This window comes from Puma concolor, chromosome A2, assembly GCF_028749965.1.
Source record: "Puma concolor isolate L17-30 chromosome A2, mPumCon1.1.hap2, whole genome shotgun sequence".
Taxonomy (NCBI): Eukaryota; Metazoa; Chordata; class Mammalia; order Carnivora; family Felidae; genus Puma; species Puma concolor.
This window is the reverse complement of record NC_141668.1, coordinates 99,646,919-99,673,420: the sequence shown is the minus strand read 5'-3', so window position 1 is coordinate 99,673,420 and position 26,502 is coordinate 99,646,919. Positions and strand designations below refer to the sequence as shown.

Genomic DNA, 26,502 nt, shown 5'->3' with positions numbered 1-26,502 from the left:
CTTGAGAAACAACAAGTCTGGATTTGAGAATATTTTCTGATTTCAAAATATATTACAAAGTACTACTCAACAAAAAAAGGAATGAAATCTTGCTACCTGTAATAATACAGATAGACATTGAAGATATTATGCTAAGTGAAATAAATCAGAAGGAAGAAGACAAATACTATAAAATTTCACTCATATATGGAATCTAAAAAAACAAATGAACAAACAAAACAAGAAAGAAAATTCATAGGTATAGAGAACAGACTGGTGGTAATCAAAGGGGAAGAGGGGAGAGAGGTGGGCAAATGGGCAAAGGGGGTCAGTTAGAAGGTGATGGATGGTACCTAGACTTTTAGTGGTGATCACTTTGTAGTGCATACAGATATCAAATTATGTTGCATACCCAAAACATGTTTTATACCAATTATATACCATTTGTAAAAAATTTCTTGTGGAAAAAAATGTGCGTGGGTGTATGTATGTATCAAAGCTATAGTAATGAAAACAGTATGGTATTGGCATAAAAACAGATCTATCAGTGGAACAGAATAGAAAGTCCAGAAATAGGGGCGCCTGGGTGGCGCAGTCGGTTAAGCGTCCGACTTCAGCCAGGTCACGATCTCGCGGTCCGTGAGTTCGAGCCCCGCGTCAGGTTCTGGGCTGATGGCTCAGAGCCTGGAGCCTGTTTCCGATTCTGTGTCTCCCTCTCTCTCTGCCCCTCCCCCGTTCATGCTCTGTCTCTCTCTGTCCCAAAAATAAATAAACGTTGAAAAAAAAAATTTTAGAAAGTCCAGAAATAAAACTATGCATATATGGTCAATTAATTTACTAAAAAGGAGCCAAGAATGTACGATGGGGAAAGGAGAGTTTCTTCCATAAATGGGTTTTTAAAAAACTGGGTAGCTACATGCAAAAGACTGAAACTGAACACTTATCTTACATCATACACAAAAGTCAAATCAAAATGGATTAAAGACTTGAATGTAAAACCTGAACTATAACACTCTGAGGAGAAAACAGGCAGTAAGCTCCTTGACATCAGTGTTGGCAACTTTTTTGAATTTGACAACAAAAGCAAAAATAAACAAGTGGGGGCTACATCAAATGAAAAAAACTTCAGAGCAACAGAAACCATCAACAAAACGAGAAGCAACCTATGAAATGAGAGAAAATATTTGCAGATCATATTAAATGATAATGGCTTAATATCCAAAATATATAAAGAACTCCTACAACCAATCTGACTAAAAAAGGGCTAAGAAACTAAAGAGACATTTTTCCAAAGACGACATCCAAATAGGCAACAGGTACTTGAAAAGTTGCTCAACATCATTAATCATCAGGGAATTACAAATCAAAACCACAACTGGGTACCATCTCACACCTATTAAGATATATATTTTATACACTTATGTATAAAATGGAATATTATTCACCCAAATAAATATATTCCACTTATATGTGGAATCTAAAAAAGTAAAACTCCTAGAAACAGACAGAATGGTGGTTACCAGTGGGTTGGGGGGAGGTGGCAGAGAAGGAGAGCTACTGGTCAAAGGGTACAAACTTCAAGTTATAAGATGAATAAATTCTGGAAATTTAACATACAGCATAGTGATAATAGTTAATACTATATTATATATATTTAATACTAAATTATATACTGAAAGTTCCTAAGGGAATAAATCTTAAATGTTCTTACCATACGTACACACAAAGGTAATTAAGTGACTTGATGCAGGTGTTAGCTAATGCTATGGTGGTAATCCTTACCCAATACATAAGTGTATCAAATCAACATACCCTACACCTCAAACTTACAAAATGTTTTATGTCAACTATACTTCAATAAAGCTGGAAAACAATTTTAAAATAAAATAATGTATATAAAGCATGTAAATAATTTACATAAAGTTGGCTGACTTAGCTTAGTGCCTGGCACATGGTAAATTCTTAACACATTATGACTGTTACAATTTGTGTTCCCACAGCAACTAGCATTTCAAGTAAAACACCAACACTGCTGCAATCATTTATATTTCTTTCACTAAACCTGTAGCACCTGGAGGGAAAGGGCTATGCTGTTTTCACTTTTATACCACTTTTCACTTTTATACCTATTAGCACTAGTGCATATGGCAGGTATTTAAGTGTATGTGAAATGCATTACTGAAATAGTGATCATAAACCTGCCTGTTTCTGTAACAACAATCTATTGATGTTTGCCATGAATTTTGATACCTCAGTATCTAAAAGTATATTTCTAAGACTTTCCCTTCAAACAAAAAGTAGAACACAAACATTTTTAGCCAAATCATACTCATTTGTGGTTATAAAAACATGATCATTGAAGCAATAGAAGCCACCAAAGGTTTCTAAGCAAGGGAATAAATCACCACATCTATGTCTTAACTATCTAGCAGTAGTCTGAGAAACATCCTAGAACTGAAGCCAGGGTGATCAGCAAAGATCTCTCTCCTGTGAGAGTCCACAGGAGAGACAATGAGAACCCAATACAGAAGAGAAATAGCAAGTACCAAGAAAAGGGGACCAGTAAGGGAAAGGCTTAAGTGTAAGACTTGGTGATTTATTATACATGAGCCTTTAAAGGAGATAAACAAAACAAGGATAGATTCAAAGTTTCTAGCCTGAGCTATGAAATAAACGGGGCTATTATTGGAAATGGGGAACAAAAGAAAAACAGGCATTACCAGGGTAATGCAGGAGTGCACACATATCGATCCTGAATTGGTAATGATGTGTGGTTGGATGCAGAGATATGCAGCAGGGAGGTGGAACTTCAGAAGGTCCAAGGTTGTAGACAAAGATTTGGAAATAACTGCATGTAAAGAATAGCTGAAGCCACAAACATAGACTGTTACCATTCAGAGTAAGTGTACAGAATGAAGGTATGACAAGAACAACACTAATGAACTCGGGGGAGCACTTGTATTCATACAGAAGAAGGGTAAAAGGCTGAGAGAGAAGTTTTTTGTTTTTTGTTTTTAAAGAGGACCATGAAAACCAAAAACATCATTTCAAGAAAGTATAATAAAATATTTACAGAGAGTAGAATTAATACTAAAATGAGGAGACTGATTTTGGCAAACAGGGTTTGGGAAGAGCAAGTGCAGCAGACGAGGAGTAATGGGAGAACTGGCACATGGCAGATTCATGGGTCAATGAAGAACAAAACAGACCAGAAGGTGAGGAAAGCTATAAATTCAGACTGCTCCTTGAAGGACTATAGATAGCAGTAAAGGAAAGAGCAAGCCAGGACCATGGTTTAAAGACAGTCAGAGATGAGGAAAAGGAATCTGAGGATAGGAGAGACAGAAACACTGGAAGATGAGGGGAAAGAACCACCTTGGGAGAGGTGTTCTTTCAAGGGCACCTTGAAAGGCTGCGAGAGGTCAGTGAACTGATTAAAAAACAAAACAATGGCGCTAGAAAAGGAAGGAAGAGAATTAAAGAGCACAAGTAAAGGTTTAAGCCTTGGAGTTAAGTAGTGAAAACTTCTTTGAACAGAAGGGAAGGACTGAGAGGAGTAAAAGCAGAGGGACACTGAGGGAGTGTGTGCCATCCTTTATTTTCTCCATGAGGGGAGAAAGGACTAGGTATCTAATAGAAGATGGGAAGGAAGTGATGTAGCAAGAGTATTAAAGATTCTGATTAGCTCCTTTTGGGGCCGGGGTGTACATTAATAGAAGGGGATGAGAGATTAGGTAAAAAATCACCCAATGACAGCGAGAGCCCAACTGAGGACTCTCACACTTGTAAGGAGCAGGTCACAGACTATACAAAATCCTCCCCAGAGTGTGCAGGACACAGCACGGGCCAGGGTAAACGGGCAAAACAAGTTGCAGAGGAAGATGAAAAGGAAGAAGGAAATAATGGAAGGTGCTGATGAGAGATTAGCTAAAATAACTACTGAAGAAGAGAAGGGAATCACAGGAAAGAAAAAAGTCAGGAGGTGGCTGAAAGACTGGAAGACCTAAGAAGAGTTCAGGGTTGAAGGCTGAAGAGCAGGTTTGGTGAGAACAGGAGAGGAACAAGATCTGGTCAGAGAATAGTATTTTGCAGTCTCCTCTAGATCAAGTTCCAATTCTGCCTTGATCCTCTCCAAAACAAACTGGAAACCAAAAACCTAGGTAGGCAGGGGATTTATGTATGAGATTCCTATACCAACATTTTTTAAAAATCATAAAACAGCTCTATTCAGATATAATTCACATATATTACATTTGTTAACCATCCACCAATTTAAATATTTTTACTATTGTAATTAAAAATACCTTGGGTGAAACACTTTTGTGCTTCTCACTGTTCACATTTAACAATTTTTTTGGAAGGGATTCATGTAAGTGAAATTACTGAATTAAAATATATGAACATAATGTTCTTGAAGTACATCATCAAGAGGAAGACACTATTTTAGCCACCAAGAATTTGCTTCCTACAAACTTTTAAAGTTTTTATAAATAATACTACACATTAACTTTTAAAATTTTTAACAATATTTAAAAAAAATCTATGTCAATACATTTATATCTACCTTATCTTTTTAAATCACTGCACAGTAATTCATTTTGTAATATTATCACTTATTTAACCAACTCCCTCCTATGTTAATAATTAGATTATTTTTTGTTACATTTAAAAAAAACTTCACTGAACATTTTCTAATATATCTTTGCACAACTGGCCTATTTTCTTGTGAAAAAATATTTAAGTGAAATTGCTGGATGAAATAGTGTTGCCGTTGTTTTTTTTTTTTTTAAAGCTTTTGATATATAACTCTAGCCTGTCCCCCAGATAAGTTGTACCATTAAGACAGACTACCACCTGTAGTATAAATCAGATGGTTCAACCCATGAATATCACCTTTTCTTTATCATCTTCGCCACTCTTATAAGGGGAAATTGAAAACTTATTTTTAAATTTACATTATAAAAATTATAAGAATCAATACTTTCACGTACATATAGACTATTTATATATGTATGTCTATGTGGAATTCTCTTCATATCTTTTAAAAAGAAAAGCAGGCTCAAAATGGTGTCACTTATACCAAGTCACCAAACTGGGGCTTAATATCTAACCCAAGTACAGTTTCAACCTCCCCCCAAGAAATGTAAGTCTTAATCGGTCAGTCAGAAAATTTCTGATCAGCATCAATAGGAGTCTCACGTGGGGCCTATCCATCCCCCAAAAGAAAATGAGGTAATCCACCTAATGAGACCCTCTGCTCTTTCCATAAGGGAAGGTGATGGATCTTGCTTGAAACAACCCTTTCTTTTCTTTTGCTAATAACTTCTTGCCACACCCTCCTTCCTAGAAAACCTATCCATTTTGTACAATGCCTTGGAGCTGCCCTCCACTTGCTAGAATCATTTAATAACATTGATTAGATCTTCAATTTTATCTGGTTGAAAAAAAATTTTTAACATATCCTTTGCCCATTGTTTTTAAACTGGGAGGTTCATGTTTTTGTGTAATTTGTAAGATCTAGTTACACACAATAAAGAAATTTTAAGCATTCTGGGTGAACAGGTATGAGAAGTACTTTCCCTGAGCTTGTCTTTTCCTTTGTGTTTCTTGATGTAGTAAGGATTTTAATGTATTCAAATCTATCAATCATTTCCTTTGGTAGGAGAAGTAGAGAGGAAAACAGGATTTCTTAGGAAGAAAAAACTGTTTATTTTCCAAAGCTGTTTCCTATACTGTCCCTCCTTACTCAAATGAAAACATGGTATGGATCAAAAAAATTGTTTCTGAAAGATTAACTCAGACTATATGAACATATAAAGGACTGTAGAATGTCTTTTAATACTACCTTGGTATCACTTACTTTCTCAAGAATGCCTCTAAGAATATAAGAGAATTTTACACTACTATCAGGAGAATTTCATTAAAGAATGAAAATGAAAAATCTAATCTACATACATTCTTGTTAATCTGAAAAATGTCAAATTAATATGAGAAATACATGAAAAAGTTCTGGAAATTCTTCAGATTTCCAGAGCCAGGCCCCAACACGTATCACAGATGACTAGCTTCCTATAAAGGAAGTGTGAACTATCAAATAAACTCCATTTAAGGAAAATAATACTTACTATTCCAGAACTAAAATCATTTCTGATGGAGTTTCATAGACTTCATGTAAATTAATGACCCAAGGATTATCCTGTGCTAGTTCAAGAACAGCAATCTCATGAATTATTTCCATTCGACAATCTTGGCCTTTTCTTCTTTTTCTCATGAACTTCGCTGCAAATTCTTTTCCAGAATCTTTCTTTATACATTTCCTCACCACTGCAAATTTCCCCCTAGAATTAAACAAAAACATTCACTGTTAAACTTGACAACTTTCTAGAAATGGTAATAATTTAAAATTTTTTTTTTCAACGTTTTTTATTTATTTTTGGGACAGAGAGAGACAGAGCATGAACGGGGGAGGGGCAGAGAGAGAGGGAGACACAGAATCGGAAACAGGCTCCAGGCTCCGAGCCATCAGCCCAGAGCCTGACACGGGGCTCGAACTCATGGACCGCGAGATCGTGACCTGGCTGAAGTCGGACGCTTAACCGACTGCGCCACCCAGGCGCCCCTAAACAGAAAATGGTAATAATTTTAATAAAACTTCCAAATACTCATCAGTGGATATTCAAATTTAGATTATATTCAAACACAAAAGCAGCACTATCATTTAGGAATTTAATAGGATACATCTATCTATATAATAAAATGTAACTGCAAATCTGCAAAATTCCTTCTAAACAGAGGATAACCAAATATTAAACTCAATATTTTTGTAGCTATACATAATTTAATTTGTTACACATTTATACATAAGAATGACTTAAATCTTTTAAAAAGCCACTTGACTTGTTAGAAACTAGTTATCAGAACTCCTAAAAGAATTGAATTGACTCTAATACTATAACCTTCCAAAATTAAAAAAGTTAGGGATCTCATTTATATATTTCAACTACAGCATAGCTGGAAATGTCTTGTTTTCCTATAAAGACAGATACAACACACATTATTTTGATACCTTACACTATCATTTGTTATTAAACTAATAAAGCAAGTCACAGGGGAGTCGAACTAAGCAAACTAAGGGTATGAGCTCTGAAATCAGATGTGAGCTTGAATCCCACAAATAGCTCTACAGCTCACGGGACATATAACCTTGGGCAATTTATTTAACCTTTTTAAATCTCATTTTCCTTATCTGTTAAGAGGACACACTGGAATCCAGTTCCTAGGGTTGCTGTGAGAATTCAAGTACAAACACAAATCAATTGCTTAGCATGGGACTTGCCACATGGTAAGTGCTAAATAAAATATTATTAAACAAATCATTGATTTGTGATAGTCATCACCCATAAATACCCAATCTTTATACTGGAAGGCAACTTAGAAATCACAGGGTTGTTTATTTTTTAACCTATTGCCAGATGCCAATGCCTTCTTTCAAACTGTGAAGCAGTCTCTTCCACTCCTGGGTACATTTTTTGAAAATTAATTAATTTTGAGAAACGAGAGAGTGCGCGCGCGCATGAGTGGGGGAGGGGCAGAGAGAGAGAATCCCAAGCAGGCTCCACACGGTCAGGGCACAGCCTGATGTGTGGCTTGAATCCAAGAACTGCGAGATCATGACCTGAGCTGAAAACAAGAGTCTGTCGCGCAACTGACTGAGCCACCCAGGAACCTCATTAATAAGTTTTCACGACAGGCCTAAAGTGAAGGGTTGTTAAGTCTGGGTCTTTTGCTGAACAGTATAGAAAGACGTTTCTTTCCTGAATTTCAAAGACCAGTTTGTCAGGTATTGATTGCAGCTAACATGATCTGTTAACTGCTACTCCCTTTTCCAACTTTCAATCATTCTTTAACCCCATAAAGGTTTTTAAGACTTTCTCACTATCACGCCTCATCAGAACTGCTGATAAAATAAAACGTGCCAACCAAATTTGAAGCAACCTACTTCAAGTACAACTGAATCAAAGGGTTGCATGATTATTATTTTGTTAATCCAATATTGCTTTAAAAAAAACTTGACAGGTTTTTCATAGTTCATATTGGGCTGGTAAATAAACCACCTAGATCTTTTTCCTTTTGAAAATTTTCAAGCTGGTGTACTCATACTTTATTTAAAGGCAAGGTTTTCATTTGTTCTATTAAATTCTAATTTCTAGGTTCAGCCCCAGCATTTGACACTACTGATGTAATTTTGAGTACTAATTCTTCCTACCTAGTATTAACCAGAAACATGTTTTTCATGCCCTCTGTATTTTTGCAACCACCACAAATAAAAATGTTAAATGATACATCCTTAGGCATAGACCTCTCTAGCTGTTCAAATAAGTAACAATCTACCTAACAGCACCCTTGTTCAGATCAAAGTTCTTTTTGTTCACAAAAATGTGAAAGATTTCTACAGATGCTTGGAGGGATTAAATCATAAACATATTCATCACAGACTAATGCCTCCTTTTATTTTACCCTACAAAATCATTAAACTAACATTTCCATCAAATTTTAAGTGTTTATTTTGAGAGAGTGTGCACTTGAGTGCAGGCGTGGGGGAGGGGCAGAAAGAGAGGGAGAGAGCCCAAGCCCAATCAGTGCTGTCAGGGCAGAGCCCAACCTGAGGCTCCCATCTCATCATGAGATCATGACCTGAGCTGAAATCAAAAGTTGGACACTTAACTGACTGAGCCACCTGAGCACCCCTCCACCAGATTTTAAAAGGTTCCTAATGACCTTTGGGTTCTTTTGAGAAAAAAAAAATCATTAATAACATGACTTCTTTTAATAGCTGTGAGAAGTTTTAAAAGAAGAGAAAAAAGAAAGGTTCATTTGTAGAAAACTGACCAACATATATAACTGATAGCAAGCATATGCCTGGTATATCAGAAATAACTCGGTTGAACTTGCCTTCAAAATATTCCCACATCAAACATACCAATGTTTACTGTTACACACTTAAAATTCCAGGCAATACAGTACTCTGCAGTTAAGTAAAACACTACTTAATATCTGGCCAGAATGTGTATTTTTTTAATGTATATTTTTGAGAGAGAGAGAGAGAGAGAGCGAGCACGCGCTTACAAGCACGGGGGGAGGGGCAGAGAGTGACAGAGACACAGAATCTGAAGCAGGCTCCAGGCTGTCCGCACAGAGACAGACGCGGGGCTCGAACCCAGGAACCATGAGATGATGACCTGAGCCGTAGTCGGACCCTTAACCGACTGAGCCACTAGGAGCCCTGAGAATATGTATTTTTGAATAGATAGGGAGACTAATGACCCAACAGAGAAAAGGATCCACACACATCACTAAACTGCAAACTCTGGAAGCCCTTCTTACAGAAGAGCTATTGCTAAATTCAGGGACCAGAGGCAAATACAGGGAAGAAACCCAGATGTATTCGACATCTGGGGCCATGCAACTGTTTCTTAGGGTCACCAGCACAGGTCCCAGAGCTCTCTTCCTACACCAGTGACTACTCTTGACATCATCTTTGTTTCTGTGGAAGCAATCCTCACAGTTTTAGTTTTATTCTTCCCACTGTGTCATGCACTATATTGGGAGTCAGCAAACTTCTATTAAGGGCCAGACAGAAAATTTTCTTTTGCTGGTTTATGTTGCCACTGTTCAAGTCTGCTATTATAAAATGAAAGCAGACATAGACAAAAGGTAAATTAATGGGTGGATCTGGGTTTAAAAAACAAAAAACAAAAAACTTTAGGGATACTGAAATGTGAATTTCACATAATTTCCATGTCATGAAATATCACTCTTCTGATTTTGAACCATTTAAAAAATGTAAAAATCATTCTATACAGCTTGTGAGCCTCACAAAAATAGGTGGCCAGCAGTAGTTTGCCAATCCCTGCATTATTCCACACTGAAGAAACTCGTCCATCATTCTGATACGGAAACTGAGAGTAAGACAGCAGATCATGAAAATTTTGATGAAACTTGTCTTGCCTTCATTTCTAAATGACTGGTGCAATGAGTAGGGAACTCTTAAAACTACTCAAGGAGGACTCCAAAGGAGATCAAGACATTTCTGGAACTATTCTTTGTGTAGAGCAACACAGTACACAGGAATGTGAGATTCAGCATTCAAGGTGAGGAGTCCTAGTGAACACATTAAGAATTACATTATCACAGCACAGCCCCCAAGGATTCTAATATGTATGTTTTACCACAGCTTCATGGTAAAAATTGTGATTGCACCTAATCCTTTAATTTTAGGTTACTGAGACAAAGGCATAAAAATAAATGTTTCTCTGACACTAAGAGCCAGTTATATACAGACTTGAGGTAGATAAGATTCAAAGGACATAAGATGTTTGTTGCTCATCTACTTTATCTATTTAGCCAAAATTCTTCCTGGACTACATAGTTTTTACAACTTCCTGAGCTCTTCATCTACTTCACAAACATCTATGGTTCACTATTACACATTGAGAACCCAGGTTTTCATTAAACAGTTTTGGGGGGAATATAAAAAAAATCAATATATTTCAGAATTACTTAATGATAATATATTGCAGAGCGGTGGTAAAGGAAAGATACATCAACAATTATTACAAGAGAAAGTGACATCTGAGTTAGACACCAGTCTAAGCTTCCTAAGAACAAGGATTAGGTTTTAGTTAACTTTGCATTGCCAGTGCCTAAGTGGTAAAGCTTAGGAAGGCATGGTGAGCATCTCTAAGTATGTATGACATGCTAAGGAGTTTGAGCTTTCTCATGGTAAAAATGAGTACATTAGAATTTTTAAAATAATTGTTTTTAAAAGATAATTCCGATAGTGCTGTGAAGAGTGTATTGCAAAATGTTAACAAGAAATCAGGGAAACCAAAAAAATAATTCAAGGCAGTGGGACTCAACTAAAACAGCAGCAGTAGAGGCTAGGAAAAGACAATGCATTTAAAAGAAGGTCAAGGCTCATTAGCACCCCTGGAATTGCAGGCAGAGATGAGGGGAAAAGAGAAAAGTAGAAGCAGAGGACAACCTGTAGATTTTTACCTGAATACTGGATAAATGTGGTACCATCAACTGAGACTGATTATAAGAATGGTATGGATAAGGGGATAATGTCTTAGGTTTTAGATGGGAGAAGTTTTATTTACTGGATGGATTCCAAATATAAGTTCCAGTGCTGTCTTATAGACAAAGGTGAACAAATAATAGAATACATAAGGTTTAGTCAAAGATCAAAAACTGGAGATGCTAATTCAAGTGGTATATAGAGGAAGCAAAATAAAAGTGATCTCTGAGGTTCTGGGTTTGGTTCTAGATTACAATAAAGTGCTTTGTTTATATCTGTATTATATTATTTAAGTTGGTCTGACATAGTACAATTTGTTCACTACGTCTATCTCCCTAGCTAAACTGAGTTCCCTAGCGAGACCTCCCTTATCATTCATCTTTGTATCGCCATAGTGCCCTGCACATGGCAGGTACTCAAACAGGATATCAGCATGCTGAATATATACAACTGTTCTTGTTAGTTTATTAAATAAAAGTTCTAAGGCAACTTAATCTCATAAAGTTTAATATCTTAACCACATTAGACTACTTGCTATGCCCTCTTTTATTGACTTTTTCTGCCACTGTGCTTATTTATTTTATTGCCAAAGGCGAGAGGAATATCTTTCATCACTACTACTGAAATTCCATCCATTCTTTAAGGCTCAGCTCAAATGTTATTTTCCCCATAATATTTTCCCATGTGGCATGTCACCTTGCTGATAAAGGGAGTAGTGATTGATTTGTTACATTTGAGAATAATTTCCAGAGCCTAGTAAAGTGCCTTATGTGCTTAACATATAACATTTACTTAATAGCACTGGAGTAATACCTTAAATGTAAAGAAGTTCCATTCAAGAAAGACCTAGAATATATTCTACCTGTCTTCTTTACCTTGGAAAGGAAAACAACAAAACCCAAAATATCTGTTGACTCTAAGTATAAAAATTCATTGAGTCCATCAGACCAGATATCACCATGAGTAACAAGAACTGGCAGGGCTTTGAAAGTCAGACTTTTAAATTCTGGCTAATAAATGTGTATGTAATCTGAGGCAATTTACTCAACATTTCTGAGCCTTAATTTAACCTCATCTGTAAAATGAGGTTGATGACACTTACCTTGCAAGACAGTAAAGACTAAACAAAATCACATCTCTATAGTGTGCAGCATTCAGAAAATGATCAGTAATCAGTAGCTACTTTTATTATTTGGGGCACTAAACTCAGTTCTACAATAATGATAGTAATTTGTAAAAAAGAATCCTAGAACAGAGGAGTTTTGAAGGTGGTCTAATTTGAACTCTCTACTTGATGCAAAAGTTCCCTCAATAAATTTAGTTCCTTCTTTACCTGAATAGGTGAATCAATGACAATACCTACTTAGCTTTCTAACACACTTGGCTCAATAATCCGACTGTATAAAATTTTGTTACTTATGGCTTTGTAAAAAGGCTGAAATTCATTAAATCTTTAAGTTTATGCATTTTAAATTACGATTTTAACTTCATAAGCCCGAACTTTTTAAATTTTTTTTTTTTAACGTTTATTTATTTTTGAGACAGAGAGAGACAGAGCATGAACGGGGGAGGGGCAGAGAGAGAGGGAGACACAGAATCGGAAGCAGGCTCCAGGCTCTGAGCCATCAGCCCAGAGCCTGACGCGGGGCTCGAACTCACGGGCTGTGAGATCGTGACCTGAGCCGAAGTCGGACGCTCAGCCAACTGAGCCACCCAGGCGCCCCGCCCGAACTTTTTAAAATTAAGATAGGTGACTTAATATTTCTGCCTTAGAACACAAGCCATACTTCCTAAGTAATTCCCGTTGCTGAACCACATACATAGCCAATTTTTTAAATCCATCCAAAAATATCAGATTACACACAACTATTGGTAAATATTCTTCAAACTAATACCTAGTAGCCAGGAAATCTTAAATAAGAATATCCATCCTAAAACAAGGCAATTTCTACATGGATATTACTTAATAAGGGTTTTAATTTCTAAAGAAATTATGACTTACAATTTATGACACATGCTTAAGTAGCTGTAACATACAAAAACCTGAAGCCATTACCTACAGCCATGAATCCAGGTAAAGAACACACAGTTCTTGAAATACACCTGCCCCTGCATCTGCTTCAGCTTGAACATTCTCTTATTCTCTGATAAAAATCCTTCCTTGTTCTTGTTACTCTCAACTGCTTTGAAGAGAAAGCTACAACATCCCTACCCACCATAAGGCCCAAATGAAGAGGGAACTATAAATGAGGAGGGTGGTCTAATTTGAACAAACACAGGGTTTGTCCCAACGTGGAACTCATAAAAACTCTGGGAAAATGCTTTAGCTACAAGATAGACCTCAGATTATTCTGAGAAACATCCATGACTTCTATAATGGCAGGGATTTCAGAGTCCCAGCTAAGCGGTCTATCATAAGAATCAATTTCTGCCTTGGTTTTCTCATAGAAAATGGGATTTACCAAACATGCATGTGAGGAGAATTAAATAAGATAATGCATGTGAAAGCACTTGTGTAACTGTACATTTATGTAGTACTCATTCAGCAGAGAATTCATCTCTTTTGTCCCAAAGGGAAATTCAACTGTCAGTATATGATATAAAGAAAAAATATATTCTTTTGGCTTTAAAAATTCTTTTTTAAAGATAAAATTTATGAATACATCAAAAAATGTTAAAGTTGAGGATTAGATAATGAGATCACATGCAAAGCAAATCAGTCAATGTGAAATTACTATAATTTTAAATTTCTAGAAACCTCTTTTTGTTTCTGTACTCTCAAACTCAAGGAAAATCAACATTATGAAAATATTCTCAGAACCGAAGGTCACGTCTCCCACATCTATAATCATTAATGTGGTTTACACTGGCACATATCCTGCCTCAAGGAAAGGCAACAAGCTTTATGAATAACAAGTCAAGCTTTTAGCAACAAAAGAAAATTTTACATCATATATTTACCCACATTTAGGTTGCTATGGACTCTGTTGGAGACATGAAAGAATGTGACATTTCATAAAATAATCAACATCACATCCTGTCATTAGATGGATATAGAACGAATATTGACCATTTCAAAAATCCTCTTCAACCATTTCACTAAAAGCTTTAATTTTCTGTAAGATAATGGTAACTCCTGAAAGAACTCAATTTCTTTGTTTGAACAGTTGGCTCTTCACTCTTCAACATTTTTGACTAAATGAAAGACCACAGAATATAATGTCCTAGGAAAACCTTAAGATCTATTCCTCATTAAAATGTAACACAGGTAACTTTGTAAGTTCTATATCAGAAAGAGAGGCGTTATATCAGAAATGCAACCACAGTTTATAGTTGGAAAAAGAGACAACTTCATTACTACTGAAAGGTTTATGAATTAACACTCAATTATGTCAGAACCATAATATACAGGCAGAATTTGTAAACTTGGAACAAAGATTGTTTATGACACAAAACGGAACTCTTGCTTCCTGAGAGTTCCAAACAGTTCCTCTACCTTTTGCAATTAGATTTCATCACTTTTGCCATAGAGAGAAGCATGAAGTTGTGCAGGTTTTCTTGTTGTGGCTTTCTGGTTACATTAAAAATAATGTACATTTATTGTTACACAATGAATTATATTTATTGAGTCCTCCTCCTAAGGCAGGCACAGACTTAGTGCTATAAACACGTGTTCTATTTAATTCTCCCCACAACTCTAAGTCAATAAATGGTTAGGTAACTCACTCAAGTGTACATAACTGGTAAGTAAAAAGCTAAGATTCAACCACAGACCATCAGACTCCAAAGCCCATGTTCTTCACCACTGCATTAAACTTCCCTGTGATCAAAAAAACAAAAACAAAAACAAAAAACAAAAAAGGAGGAGGAGGAGGAACCAAAAAGAAACAAATAATTTTGTTTTGCAACTTTAGATTTTTTTTTTATATCAAGTATCTAACTGCATTGTTCTGCTGCTTCAGGAATTATTACTTGTGTAAAGAAATTTACATAAGCAAATATGTATAGAAGATAAACACCTATAGGCAAGTGAATTGCATAATGCAGATAAAAACAAGAGTTGAAAGGAACATTCCTAGAGGAATCAGTAGCAACACCTGGTAGGGCACAAATCAATTTTTTCAGATTAAATCATTCATTTTAAACTCTACAAGACAGTGCTTGCCACCTGAAGATCTTTCAGTTTTGTAATACCAGTTTTCCTTTTGTGGAATGAAGCCAGACAAGCAAATAATAATGGAAAGTCTTAGTTTTCTTTCTTCAAGAGATCAGGGCTACTTGAGAATGTCTGGAATTCTGATGAATTAGAATACCTAGCTGAGTAGGTCCCTAGGTCTTCCCTGTCATATTTAAAGTGTGCACAGATCCAGTTCATCAGTGCCTGCCACAGTCAAGCATTACCTCTTATTCTGACGGATGTTTTTCCTTTTGTTAACATTTGGAATAAGTATGACATTTTAAAATGGTAGGATCCGGGGCGCCTGGGTGGCGCAGTCGGTTAAGCGTCCGACTTCAGCCAGGTCACGATCTCGCGGTCTGTGAGTTCGAGCCCCGCGTCAGGCTCTGGGCTGATGGCTCAGAGCCTGGAGCCTGTTTCCCTCCGATTCTGTCTCCCCCTCTCTCTCTGACCCTCCCCCGTTCATGCTCTGTCTCTCTCTGTCCCAAAAATAAATAAAGGTTGAAAAAAAAAAATTTAAAATGGTAGGATCCCCTCCAAAAACAAACAAAAAACCCAAAAACAAAACCCAACCAAACAACAACAAAAAAGCTACTTTTTAAAAAAATTTTTTAATGTTTATTTATTTATTTTGAGAGACAGAGCATGAACAAGGAATGAGCAGATAGAGACACAGAATCCGAAGCAGGCTCCAGGCCCCGAGCTGTCAGCACAGAGCCCGACGCAAGGCTCGAACGCACGGATCGTGAGATCATGACCTGAGCCGATGCCGGACGCTCAACCGACTGAGCCACATAGGCGCCCCACAAAAAAGCTACTTCTAAACGCTACCTTAACATTTGTAAGGTAGCATATTTTCGATACTGTTTGTAACCAATGTTACAAGACTCTCCTTTTCCAAGACTCCAGAGGAAGGCCGTCACAATTGTCAGGCCCTTTCCCCATCGCAACATGGTGTTATTTTGCAACAACAACCACCATTTCTTGAAGGCTATGTGCCAGGACCTGCAGCACGTGCTTTACAGGCATCTGCACAACACCCCCCACGAGACAGGTACCGTCATTATAGGATTTTATGGGTGAAAAACAGGAGGCTGGGGAGTCTAAGTCACCCACTCAAAGGCACACATGACAAGCAGGCCGGGACTTAAGCTCAGGTCGGACTCCAAAGCCGACGCTCTCGACAACTTCTCCAAAGTGTTCGAAAGCAAAAAGGAAGTCAGTCCTCAGGCCCCTATCACTGGATCATCCCTCTTCACACAAAAAGTGAAGTATCCAAACAGGCTTCGCCGTTTACAATTTTAAAAGACCGAATCAAGAGCGGCGTGGGGAGGAGAAGGCTAGGGCCAGCTCCCAGCAGAGTAGAAAGAGCGAGGCAAGGACAGGCGCCTGTGAACTTAACAGCCACAAGGACCTGAATATTCTAGAAGTAAAACAGCACAAAGCCAAGGCACCGAAACTGAAGTCCGCCGAAGGCTGAGAGGTTCACACAGCACTGACTCAGAGGAAGCTGTCACGTCTGGAGCGATGCGTTCTTACAGCCACACAAGGAGACGGAGAACACGCACGAGTCGGAGGGCAAAGCCAAAGCCGCCTGCACAGCTCCGGGTCTGCTTGAGCCTCGCTGGCTCCGGCAAAAGGCGGCGGCGCAGCTCACACGCTCCCCGCCCCCCCCCCCCCCCCCACCGCGCTCCGCCACCGCGAAAACACCTCAGATGCCTAGAGGGCTGGGAGCGGAGGCAGGGGGGGCCGTCTCGGCGGCCCGCCGTTGGAGACTTTCTCACACCCGCTACCAAGTGAAAGCCGCATGGTCGCGGGAGCGCCGCGCCGGCGTCGGGAACCAGCGGAGGGCTGGCTGGTGCCACTCGACCGCCCGATATCGCCGCCCGCACCCAAGTTTGTGCCATGTCACAGAGCACGCTATCGGCCCCGGCGCCGCCAAGCCACCGCGCCCGCCGGCCTCGGCACTTATCGGCCCGCCTGGCCCCCGCCCTCCTCACCTGCCCAGCTCTCGGCCCGGGCTGAGGCTGTAGCCGTCCTGGAAGGGCTCGGTGCGCACGGCGGTGCGGATCTCCGTCAGCAGCCCGCGGGCCTGGGGTGGGGGCGGCGGCCGGCGCGGCGCGCCCAGACTCCGGCCCGCCCCTGAGGCGGCTGCCGAGGGGGAGCCGCGGCTGCCCGGCTTCTCCAAGGGGATCATGGTGCGCAGGCACGCTTCCTTTCCGGCCGCCCCGCTCGCTCTCAGGTGCTGGGCGGGTAACGGTCCCACCTGCAGCTCCCTCGCGCCGGCCCGAAAGACCTCCCGGAACCCGCTCTCCTCCCCTGCGCGCTTAAACTACAGCCGGCAGACTCCCGGGTGCCCCGCCCCATGCCCCGCCCCATGCCCCGCCCCGCCAGACTCCCGGGTGCCCCGCCCCATGCCCCGCCCCGCCAGACTCCCGGGTGCCCCGCCCCATGTCCCGCCCCGCCCCCTGGCCCTACCCCTCCCCGTCCCCTCGTGGAGCTCGCCTGCCTTCTAGAGCGCCGGATACCTCACGCGCGCCCTCTGCAGCCGAGAAGGAGAAGGTGCAGCCTGGGGGCAGCCCTGGCCTCGGGGAGAAGAGAAACAGCACTACCCTTCTGTCCTGGCGGGGGAGTTGGGGGGGGGGTACCCACTGCCTCAGCCAGTTAACACACCTGTTGAGAACCCGAGTGTTCCAAAACCCTATCCCTCCTCAGTGAAAGGCATATGAGTTGCCAGCTGGAGCTTTACTTTGGGCGGGTGAGGAATGGTGATGAGACTCTGATCTCAGCTGCTGTACAGCACGTGGGAGTTGGCCAGGGCACCTGGTTCCTTCATACTATTAGGAGGAAATCTGGAAGCAGGAGTTGGGATAAATATTATTAAGCCCTCACACTAGCCCTATGCAACAAATACTGAAACTGTCTGAAGTCTACTAGGTTTTTAACATGGTGTTCTCATCTGGTCTTTTAAAAAAATCTTAGGTCGGGTTTTTTAAAAGTGTTTATTTTTGAGAGAGAGAGACAAAGTGTGAGCAGGGGAGGGGCAGAGAAAGAGGGAGACACAGAATCTGAAGCAGGCTCCAGGCTCTGAGCTGTCAGTACAGAGTCCTACCGAGGGCTGGAACTCCGGAACCGTGAGATCATGACCTGAGCCTAAGGGAGATGTTTAACCCACTGAGCCACCCAGGTGCCCCTAAAAGGAATGCCTTAATAAGGTGTATCTCTCAAAAACGTACAGAAGCATTGTTATTGAAGTCAGGGGCGTAACAATGATACTTGCCACTCCTATTCACTCCTAGTCACTCCTACTCAGCGTTGCAGTAGAGAAGGGAAGCAGTGCCATAAGACTAAAATGGTGTTAATATTAGAAAAGAAGAGTTAAAAAGGTCAAGAAGGAAAAGACAAAGTCATTAAATATAGACAATTCAATTACACTTCTAAAATATCCAAAAGAATTGACTGGAAAATATTAAAATGAAAAAAATTAAAGAAGGGTGATTAGATATAATAAAATAAAAATAAATCAACAGCTCTTTTACCTCAAAACAATATGAGGCATGCAGGATAGTGAGGATACTATCCCATTTGCAATAGAATAAAAAAAAGCATGCAGAAACAACCCTAATAAAAATGCACAAAGCTTACATTTTATTTTATAATTATATAGAATATAATTATTCTAGAAGACATAAAAAAAGACAAATAGAGATACATAATCTGTTCTTAAAGAGATTGGATCCTGTAATTTTTTATAAATCAATCAATACATTTAACAAAGTTTAATAACCCAACAAGATTTCTTTTGGAACTTGTTAAGGCTATCCAAAAGTTATTATAAAGAATGTTCAAATAAGAATAGCAAGGAAATTTTTAGAAAAGAAAGTTTGTAAGAAGAGAATTATCCTAACAGATACTAAAATGTAGTATGAGATAAGACAGCTCAACATAATAGAGCACAGTATGCAGTTTTGAGATACTTTTTAAAAAAAATTTTACCGTTTATTTATTATTGAGAGACTGAGAGACTCAAGGCGTGAGCGGGGGAGGGGTGGTGGGAGGGGTGGAGAGAGGGAGGGAGACACAGAATCTGAAGCAGGCTCCAGGCTCTGAGCTGTCAGCACAGAGCCCGACATGGGGCTTGAATCCATGAACTGTGAGATCATGACCTGAGCTGAAGTTGGTTGCCCAACCAACTGAGCCCCCCAGGCACCTCAGAGATGGAGACTCTTAACAGAAAACAAATGATGGTTACCGGAGGGGAGAAGGGTAGGGGGATGGGTGAAATAGGTGATAGGGATTAAGGAGGGCATTTGTGATGAGCACCAGGTGATGTATGGAAATGTTGACTCATATTGTAAACCTGAAACTAATATCATACTGTATGTTAACTAACTGGAATTTAAATAAAACTTAATAAAACTTAATAAAAACTTAAATTAAATAAAACTTAAAAACTTAAAAAAAAAGAAACTTAAATAGGCCCCAAATATTCTAGATTATTAAATGTAATAAAACAAGACTATAAAGTCTAGAAAGAGTATGTAACAATTAGCTGATTTCTAAAGGAGAAATAATTTATAAACAGTAAAGTAGTGGGGACAAAACTCACAGGAAAACATTTGGCTACCAAAAACTTAAAAATTCTTGCATATCAAAAAATGTTATATACAAAATTAAAGGCAGACCAACTATAGAAACATTTGTATCAAACATTATAGACAAAAATCATAGTAAATTTATAAAGAACATATAAATCACTAAGAGGTATGCTAAAACTATATTAGAAGGAGGTCCAAAAAAAGACATTAAAATTTTTTTTTAAATGTTTGTTTATTTTTGAGAAAGAGAGAGAAAGAGAGAGACAGAGCATGAGTGGGAGAAGGGCAGAAAGAGAGGGAGACAGAATCTAAAGCAGGATCCAAGCTCTGAGCTGTCAGCACGGAGCCAAATGTGGGGCTCAAACTCACAACCCGTGATATCATGACCTGAACTGAAGTCAGACACTGACTGAATGAGCCACCCAGGCATCCATTAAAAAAAAAAAAAAAAAAAAAAGAAGAAGAAGATATTTTAAAAGGACAGATATAATAAATCCATATCAATGGTCAAATTTACCAGGAATCGAAGAAATAAAAATTAGCCCCAGGTTCCACTTTTGCCAGTAAAATTAGCAAAGATTTTTAGTGCTATTCAATTCCCGTCATCAGTGGTAATGGAGGAAAAGACCAGAAGGATAAAAACACAGCTGCCTTTTATTTCCTTGTTTGAGTCTATGTGTATTTTACCGCACGTTTCCAACAACTCTGATTATTACTTTCTATAGGGCACCTTACCTGATTCTATCAGACTGAGATAGAATGTGGCCTGTCTGCTTTTATATCATCATGAGCTTATCTTTATCAAACTGCATTATAAATGCATAATTTTCTCTCTTCCTAGTTAGATAGGATGGAGACCATTTATTTCTGTACCCTCAGTGTATAACTGACACTCCATAAGTATCAATAAATAAATGTGGTTGAAATGAATACAAAACACTCAGTTATCTTTCAATAAGGGAAAAATTAAATGAATTATGATGTGTTTAACGGATAGGCTATTATGCAACACTGTTCAAAGGGTTAATAATACTGAACTATACTTGCTTTGCAATTATAGCCATAAAAATGGTTCAATATTATTTCTATTATATATTATATTTTAAAAGTGCACTGAAGAGAGAAGACACAGAATTATCATTCTGTGATTGTCTTTGAGTGAGGGGACTATTGTTGAGTAATTTTCGTTTGTTTTGTACTTCCTAAATGTCTTTCAACTATTATGTTACTTTTGTTATTGAACTAAATTTAAAGCTTTGTTTTTAAAATAAATATTCCATAGTGCAGCCATCCAGGCACAGACAATGGTTATTTTAAATAGCACTCACCTCTACTCAGGTGCTCCCTATCTCTCCATTTATTGATGGGGGCTTAAGTCACAGCCTCTTTCTCCCAGTTCAATTCAAATGGAAGCTTGCCATATGTCCAAACCTCTGTCATTTTTTAAATATCAGAGCACTGTTCTGGGAAATGATGTGCAAGTTACAGATCTAAGCTCTTTGAGGATAAGTATGCCTGTGAGACCGGCAGTTCAACTGAAAAACATAATTTCCTTTGATATCTGCTGTCAAAGAAAAAAGATTGATTTGTACTTCTCATTTGGGTGCCAAAATTAGCATTTAGGTCAAATGTAAGACTGGGCTCTAATCTGTCAGTGACTATTTCTCAGAATTCTGTTTAGAAAGGAGTAGCTCATGATGGCCATCTCTTTTTTCATTTTCTTTGCCATTTAGCATTTCTAAGCCAAGATGACATTTGAAAGAATGACAATTGTTCTACCAGAGTTATATATGATAAATCCTGTGAGGAGATTTGTTGTGAAACTAAAGAAAAATTCACAAATATTGAGGATTCAGGCTTGATAGCACAGGAATGTGAGAGAACATAAATGAAGCCACTATACCATGTAATACAATAGCTGTTTGATGAATGTTGTGGAATCCAGTGAAATGATCAGCTAATACTCTTCGATATGTTGATAAATGTGCAACTCGATTCCTAGATTACAACTTTCTATATAACTTTGAAGTGTTTATTGGCTAAGAAAATTAAATATCTTTTTTTAATGTTTTTTTAAATTTTATTTTTAAGAGCCAGAGAGAGGGAGAGAGAGAGAGAGAGCCAGAGAGAGAGAGAGAGAGAGCAAGCATGGGTGGGGGAAGGGCAGAGGGAGAGGGAGACACCGAATCAGAAGCAGGCTCCAGGCTCCGAGCTGTCAGCACAGAACCCAATGGGGGGCTGGAACCCATGAACCATGAGATCATGACCTAAGCCGAAGTCAGCGCTCAACTGACTGAGCCACCCAGGTGCCCCAGAAAATTAAATATCGTAATTCATGTAGAAGAGATAATGAAAAGCATAAGAAATATTTTCATAAGTTGAATGAAATTCTTGCAGTTCAGTGTTTTACAATGTAAATATTAAAATGAGAGCATGTCAGCTTATGAGAGAAAATGTGGATCCACTTCAGAATGGTTGAGAACATATAACTGGTATTTTATTGGCTATAATGTTTGGAGTTTGGGGGTTATTATTACATAAAATACATAACAGATTTATGTAAATCTTTGAGCAAGAGGCAGAGGGCATCATCAAGACCGCCTAAACAGCAGCAGCTTAGGTGCCTAAAATCCCTCTCCTAAATCCTATTTAAATACTCATGGAGAGATGGACGTTGAAAAGGGCACTTGTTGGGATGAGCACTGGGTGTTGTATGGAAATCAATTTGACAATAAATTATATGAAATAAATAAATACTCATGAAGAGGATGAGGAAGAAATACCCTCATGAATTCTGAAAAATAAAAGAGAAATAAAATCAACCATAAAAATGACTACAAGAGAGACAAATCAAGAAACAGACTCTTATCTATAGAGAACAAATTGATGGTTACCAGAGGGGAGAGGGGCAGGGGTTGGGTTAAACAGATGATGAAGATTAAGGAGTGCATGTGTCATGAGGAGTACTGGGTGTGGTATGGAAGTGTTGAATCACTATACTGTATTCCTGAAACTAATGTAACACTGTATGTTAATTACCTGGAATTAAAATAAAAACTTAAAAAAAATACCCCCCCCCATGACTTAGTTTCTACTATTTACAGTTCGATATCTGAAGGCACAACATTGAGAAAGAAGATTAGTACATTTACTTACAAAATCCTTTCTGATGATATCTCCCAGGAAATGAGAGTAAAGGTCAGCCTTCTTATGTTCTATGAAGACTGCAGACACAGACGTAATTGTTTTGTACTGGACTTTACTGACCTGATGCAGGAATGTTTAGGAATGTTTTAATTCCTAAATTCTGTCTCCTATGCAAGATAAGGTGGTTAAAGGGCACCTGGGTGACTCAGTCAGCTAAGGGTCCGACTTTGGCTCAGGTCATGATCTCGCAGTTCATGAATTTGAGCCCCATGTTGGGCTCTGTGCTGACCGCTCAGAGCCTGGAGCCTGCTTCAGATTCTGCGTCTCCCTCTCTCTCTGCCCCTTCCCCACACATGCTGTCTTTTTCTCTCAACAATAAATAAACATTAAAAGAATTTTTAAAAAGATAAGACTGTTCAGAAATGAAATTTATTAAATCCCTTGACTAAATGTATTCTAGGCACTGTTTTTTTAAGACTTCGCTTCAGGTACTTTCTTGAGGCCTCAAAATAACAGCATCTTGCTCTGTAGGTTAAACATAATCTCAGTAAAAATCCCACTGGATTATTTTGTAGATATTGATTCTAAAATTCATATGGAGAGGGAAAAGACCTGGAATATCCAACACAATGTTGAAGGGAAAGAAAAAAGCCAGAGGACTGACATAACCCAAATTCAAGACTTATCACAAAGCTACAGTAATCAAGACAATTGGTATTGATGACATCAGCAAGATGGTAGAATTACAGGTTCCCAAATCACATCTCCCACAGAAGCAAATATTTGATAGCTACCCACAGACAAAAGTGACTGTGAGAATTTTGGGATCTGGGGAGGAGGTTGTAACACTTCAGTGGAACCCAAGACTGAGGACAGCCACTTTGAGAAAGCAGGCTCATGCACCATTGGCAGGCCTGTTGACTATCATCTCAGCTGTGGAACAGAAGCAGCCCTGTCCTGGGTGGCTCAGTTCGTGAGCATCTGACTCTTGACTTGGGCTCAGGTCATGATCTCATGGTTCAGGAGACTGAGTCCCTCATCAAGCTCTGCACTGACAGTGCAGAACCTGCTTGGGATTCTCTCTCTTTCTGCCTCTGCCCTCTTTCTCTCACTCTCTCCCTCAAAATAAATAAATGAAGTAAAGAAGAAGAAGAAGAAGAAGAAGAAGAAGAAGAAGAAGAAGAAGAAGCAGCCACCTTGTCCCTCTGTGGACTTGGCTCAGTCTCTGCTTGTTCTTGGTTCTGCTACCAGCCCCTCCTGCCAGGGGGTGCAGGAGCCATGCCTGTCCATGCCCCTAGTAATGTTGACTTCAGACCCAACTACAGTCCCTGAAGTAGTCATGTGACCCAACTCTAGCTCCACTCCAGAGGATCTTGAGGCAGTTATACCTGCCCAGGAACCTGCTCAGGGACCCAGCAGTAGACAAGCCCATGGGCATCTCTGCTAAACAGGTCCACCAGCTTCAGATCCGTCTGTGCTCCTTGAAGCAGTCCTATGACCTTACTCCAGATGTGCTCTGTTGCAGTCCAGAGACAGTCCTGCATATGCAGGGACCAGCCCAGGAATCCAAAATGAGAATGCTTTAGGGACCTGGCAGAAGTTACACTTGTTTCGTGCTCCTGGTAACATTCCTGCCAACCACAGACCTGACCGTGGACCCACACCTTTTGTAATTGTCCCACAATGCTTTCATAGTCTGCTCTACTGGTTTTTTTTCCCAGTCTTTGTTTTCTTTGCTTTTCAGTCTTGAGGTTACAATTGAGATATCCTCAATTCTAGAGGTTATTTCCCCATCTGTGTCCAGTCTACTAATAAGCCCATAAAAGGCATTCTTCATCTCTGTTGCACTGTGTTTGATCTCTAGCATTTCTTTTTGGCTCTGCCTTAGTATTTCCATCTCTCTGCTTACATTTCCCATCTGTTTTTGCATGTTGTCTATCCGTTAGACCCGTAGCATATTGGTCGTGGTTGCTTCCCAGTCTAGTAATTCCAGCATCCCTGGCATTTCTGGTTCTGATGTTTGCTTGCTCTTTCCCTTCAAAATGTGTCTTCCATTTTGGTCTTTTGATAGGCATAATTTTTCTTGATAGTCAAACATGAGGTACTGCATTAAAGGAATTGCTGTACATAGGCCTTTAGTAATGTGATGGTGTGATGTTGGGGAGGGAAGTGTTCTATAATCCATGATTAGGGCTCAGTCTTTCAGTGAGCCTGTGCCTCTGGACTGTGAGTTTCACAAATGTTTCTAAGTCAGTTCGCTTCTCTTTCCTTAGCTGGGAGAGTATGGAGTTGGGTATTTTCTCTTCTCCCAAGTGGAATTCTAGACTGGCCTGGAGTCTGTGGTATTTCCTTTCCCTGAAGTCAATTACACTCTAATAACACCCCAGCAGGTTAAGATCTGATTAACTAGTTTCCTATGAGGACAGGCCTTGACAAGAACAAAGTGCTCTAGGGACACCTGGGTGGCTCAGTTAAGTGTCCAACTCTTGATCTTGGCTCAGGTTGATGAGCCCTGCATCAAGCCCTGCACTGACAGTGTGGAGCCTGCTTGGGATTCTCTCCTTCTCTCTCACACGTGTGTGTGTGTGTGTGTGTGTGTGTGTGCACGCGCGTGCGCGCATGCTCACGCATGCACACGTTCTTGCTCTCTCTCAAAATAAATAAACTAAAAACAAACAAACCAAAGCACGCAAAGTGCTCTGGGATGTTTCAGAATGGTTCCATTTGCCCTTTCCCCACCAGAAGCTTGATGAGATTATTCTCTGATATCTACTGTGGGGACCTGTTAAATATCTGAAAGTAGCTCTCATAATATTGTGGAGGCTTCCCTGTGACTGGAGTTTTTGACTCTCAGATTTGTCCGCATTGAACTTCCAGCAATTTGTCAATTACAGTTCAGGGTTTCCTACTTTGGCAAAGGTTCCTGCAGCAATTTCTGCTCAAGAATCTTTGCTTAGCTTTCTCTGTGTCTTTCCCTCTGTTATGGATCCAGGGAGAGTTGAGTTTTGAGTCTGTTCAGGTTTTTATGTGTTGCTAGGACAGAGTGGCAGTTTATAAGCACCTTACATGCAGAACTGGAAACTGGAAGCCTCATTAGTTTTTGATACTCTGTAGAAAATTAATTCATTAATTTATTTAAGAAATATCCAGTGAATATTTACTCATCCAGGAACTGCTCTTGGTACTGTAAGGGTAAAGCAAAAAAATATCCCTGCTTTCCTGGAGTTTACATTATTATGGAGGTGATACAATAAAAAAAAAAACTGATATACAGGTGACCCTTGAACAACATGGGTTTGAACTGTGTGGGTCCACTTATATGCGACTTTTTTTCAATAAATGCAGTATGGTGCTATACTTGTATTTTATGAATTTCTGAAAAACATTTTCTTTTCTCTAGATTGCTTTATTGTAAGAGTACACATAACATACAAAATATGTGTCAATAGACTGTTTATATAATTGGTAAGGCTTTTGGTCTATAGTAGGCTATTAGTAGTTAAGTTTTGGGGGGTCAAAAG

General features: G+C 39.2%; 1 protein-coding gene across 2 annotated transcripts in view; it reads right to left on the bottom strand.

The window, feature by feature from the left end:
* Positions 1 to 17,588, bottom strand: part of STK17A (serine/threonine kinase 17a) — a 39,670-nt gene extending 22,082 nt beyond the window's left edge. For both annotated transcript variants that reach the window (XM_086697037.1, XM_086697039.1), the window contains exons 1-2: positions 17,237 to 17,588; positions 6,105 to 6,317 (exon numbers count right to left, since the gene is read on the bottom strand). In XM_086697037.1, the coding sequence (XP_086553163.1) occupies positions 6,105 to 6,317; positions 17,237 to 17,433 (410 nt within the window). In that variant the 5' untranslated portion in view covers positions 17,434 to 17,588. The remainder of the gene's footprint in view (positions 1 to 6,104; positions 6,318 to 17,236) is intronic.
* Between the last annotated feature and the right edge of the window lie 8,914 nt (positions 17,589 to 26,502).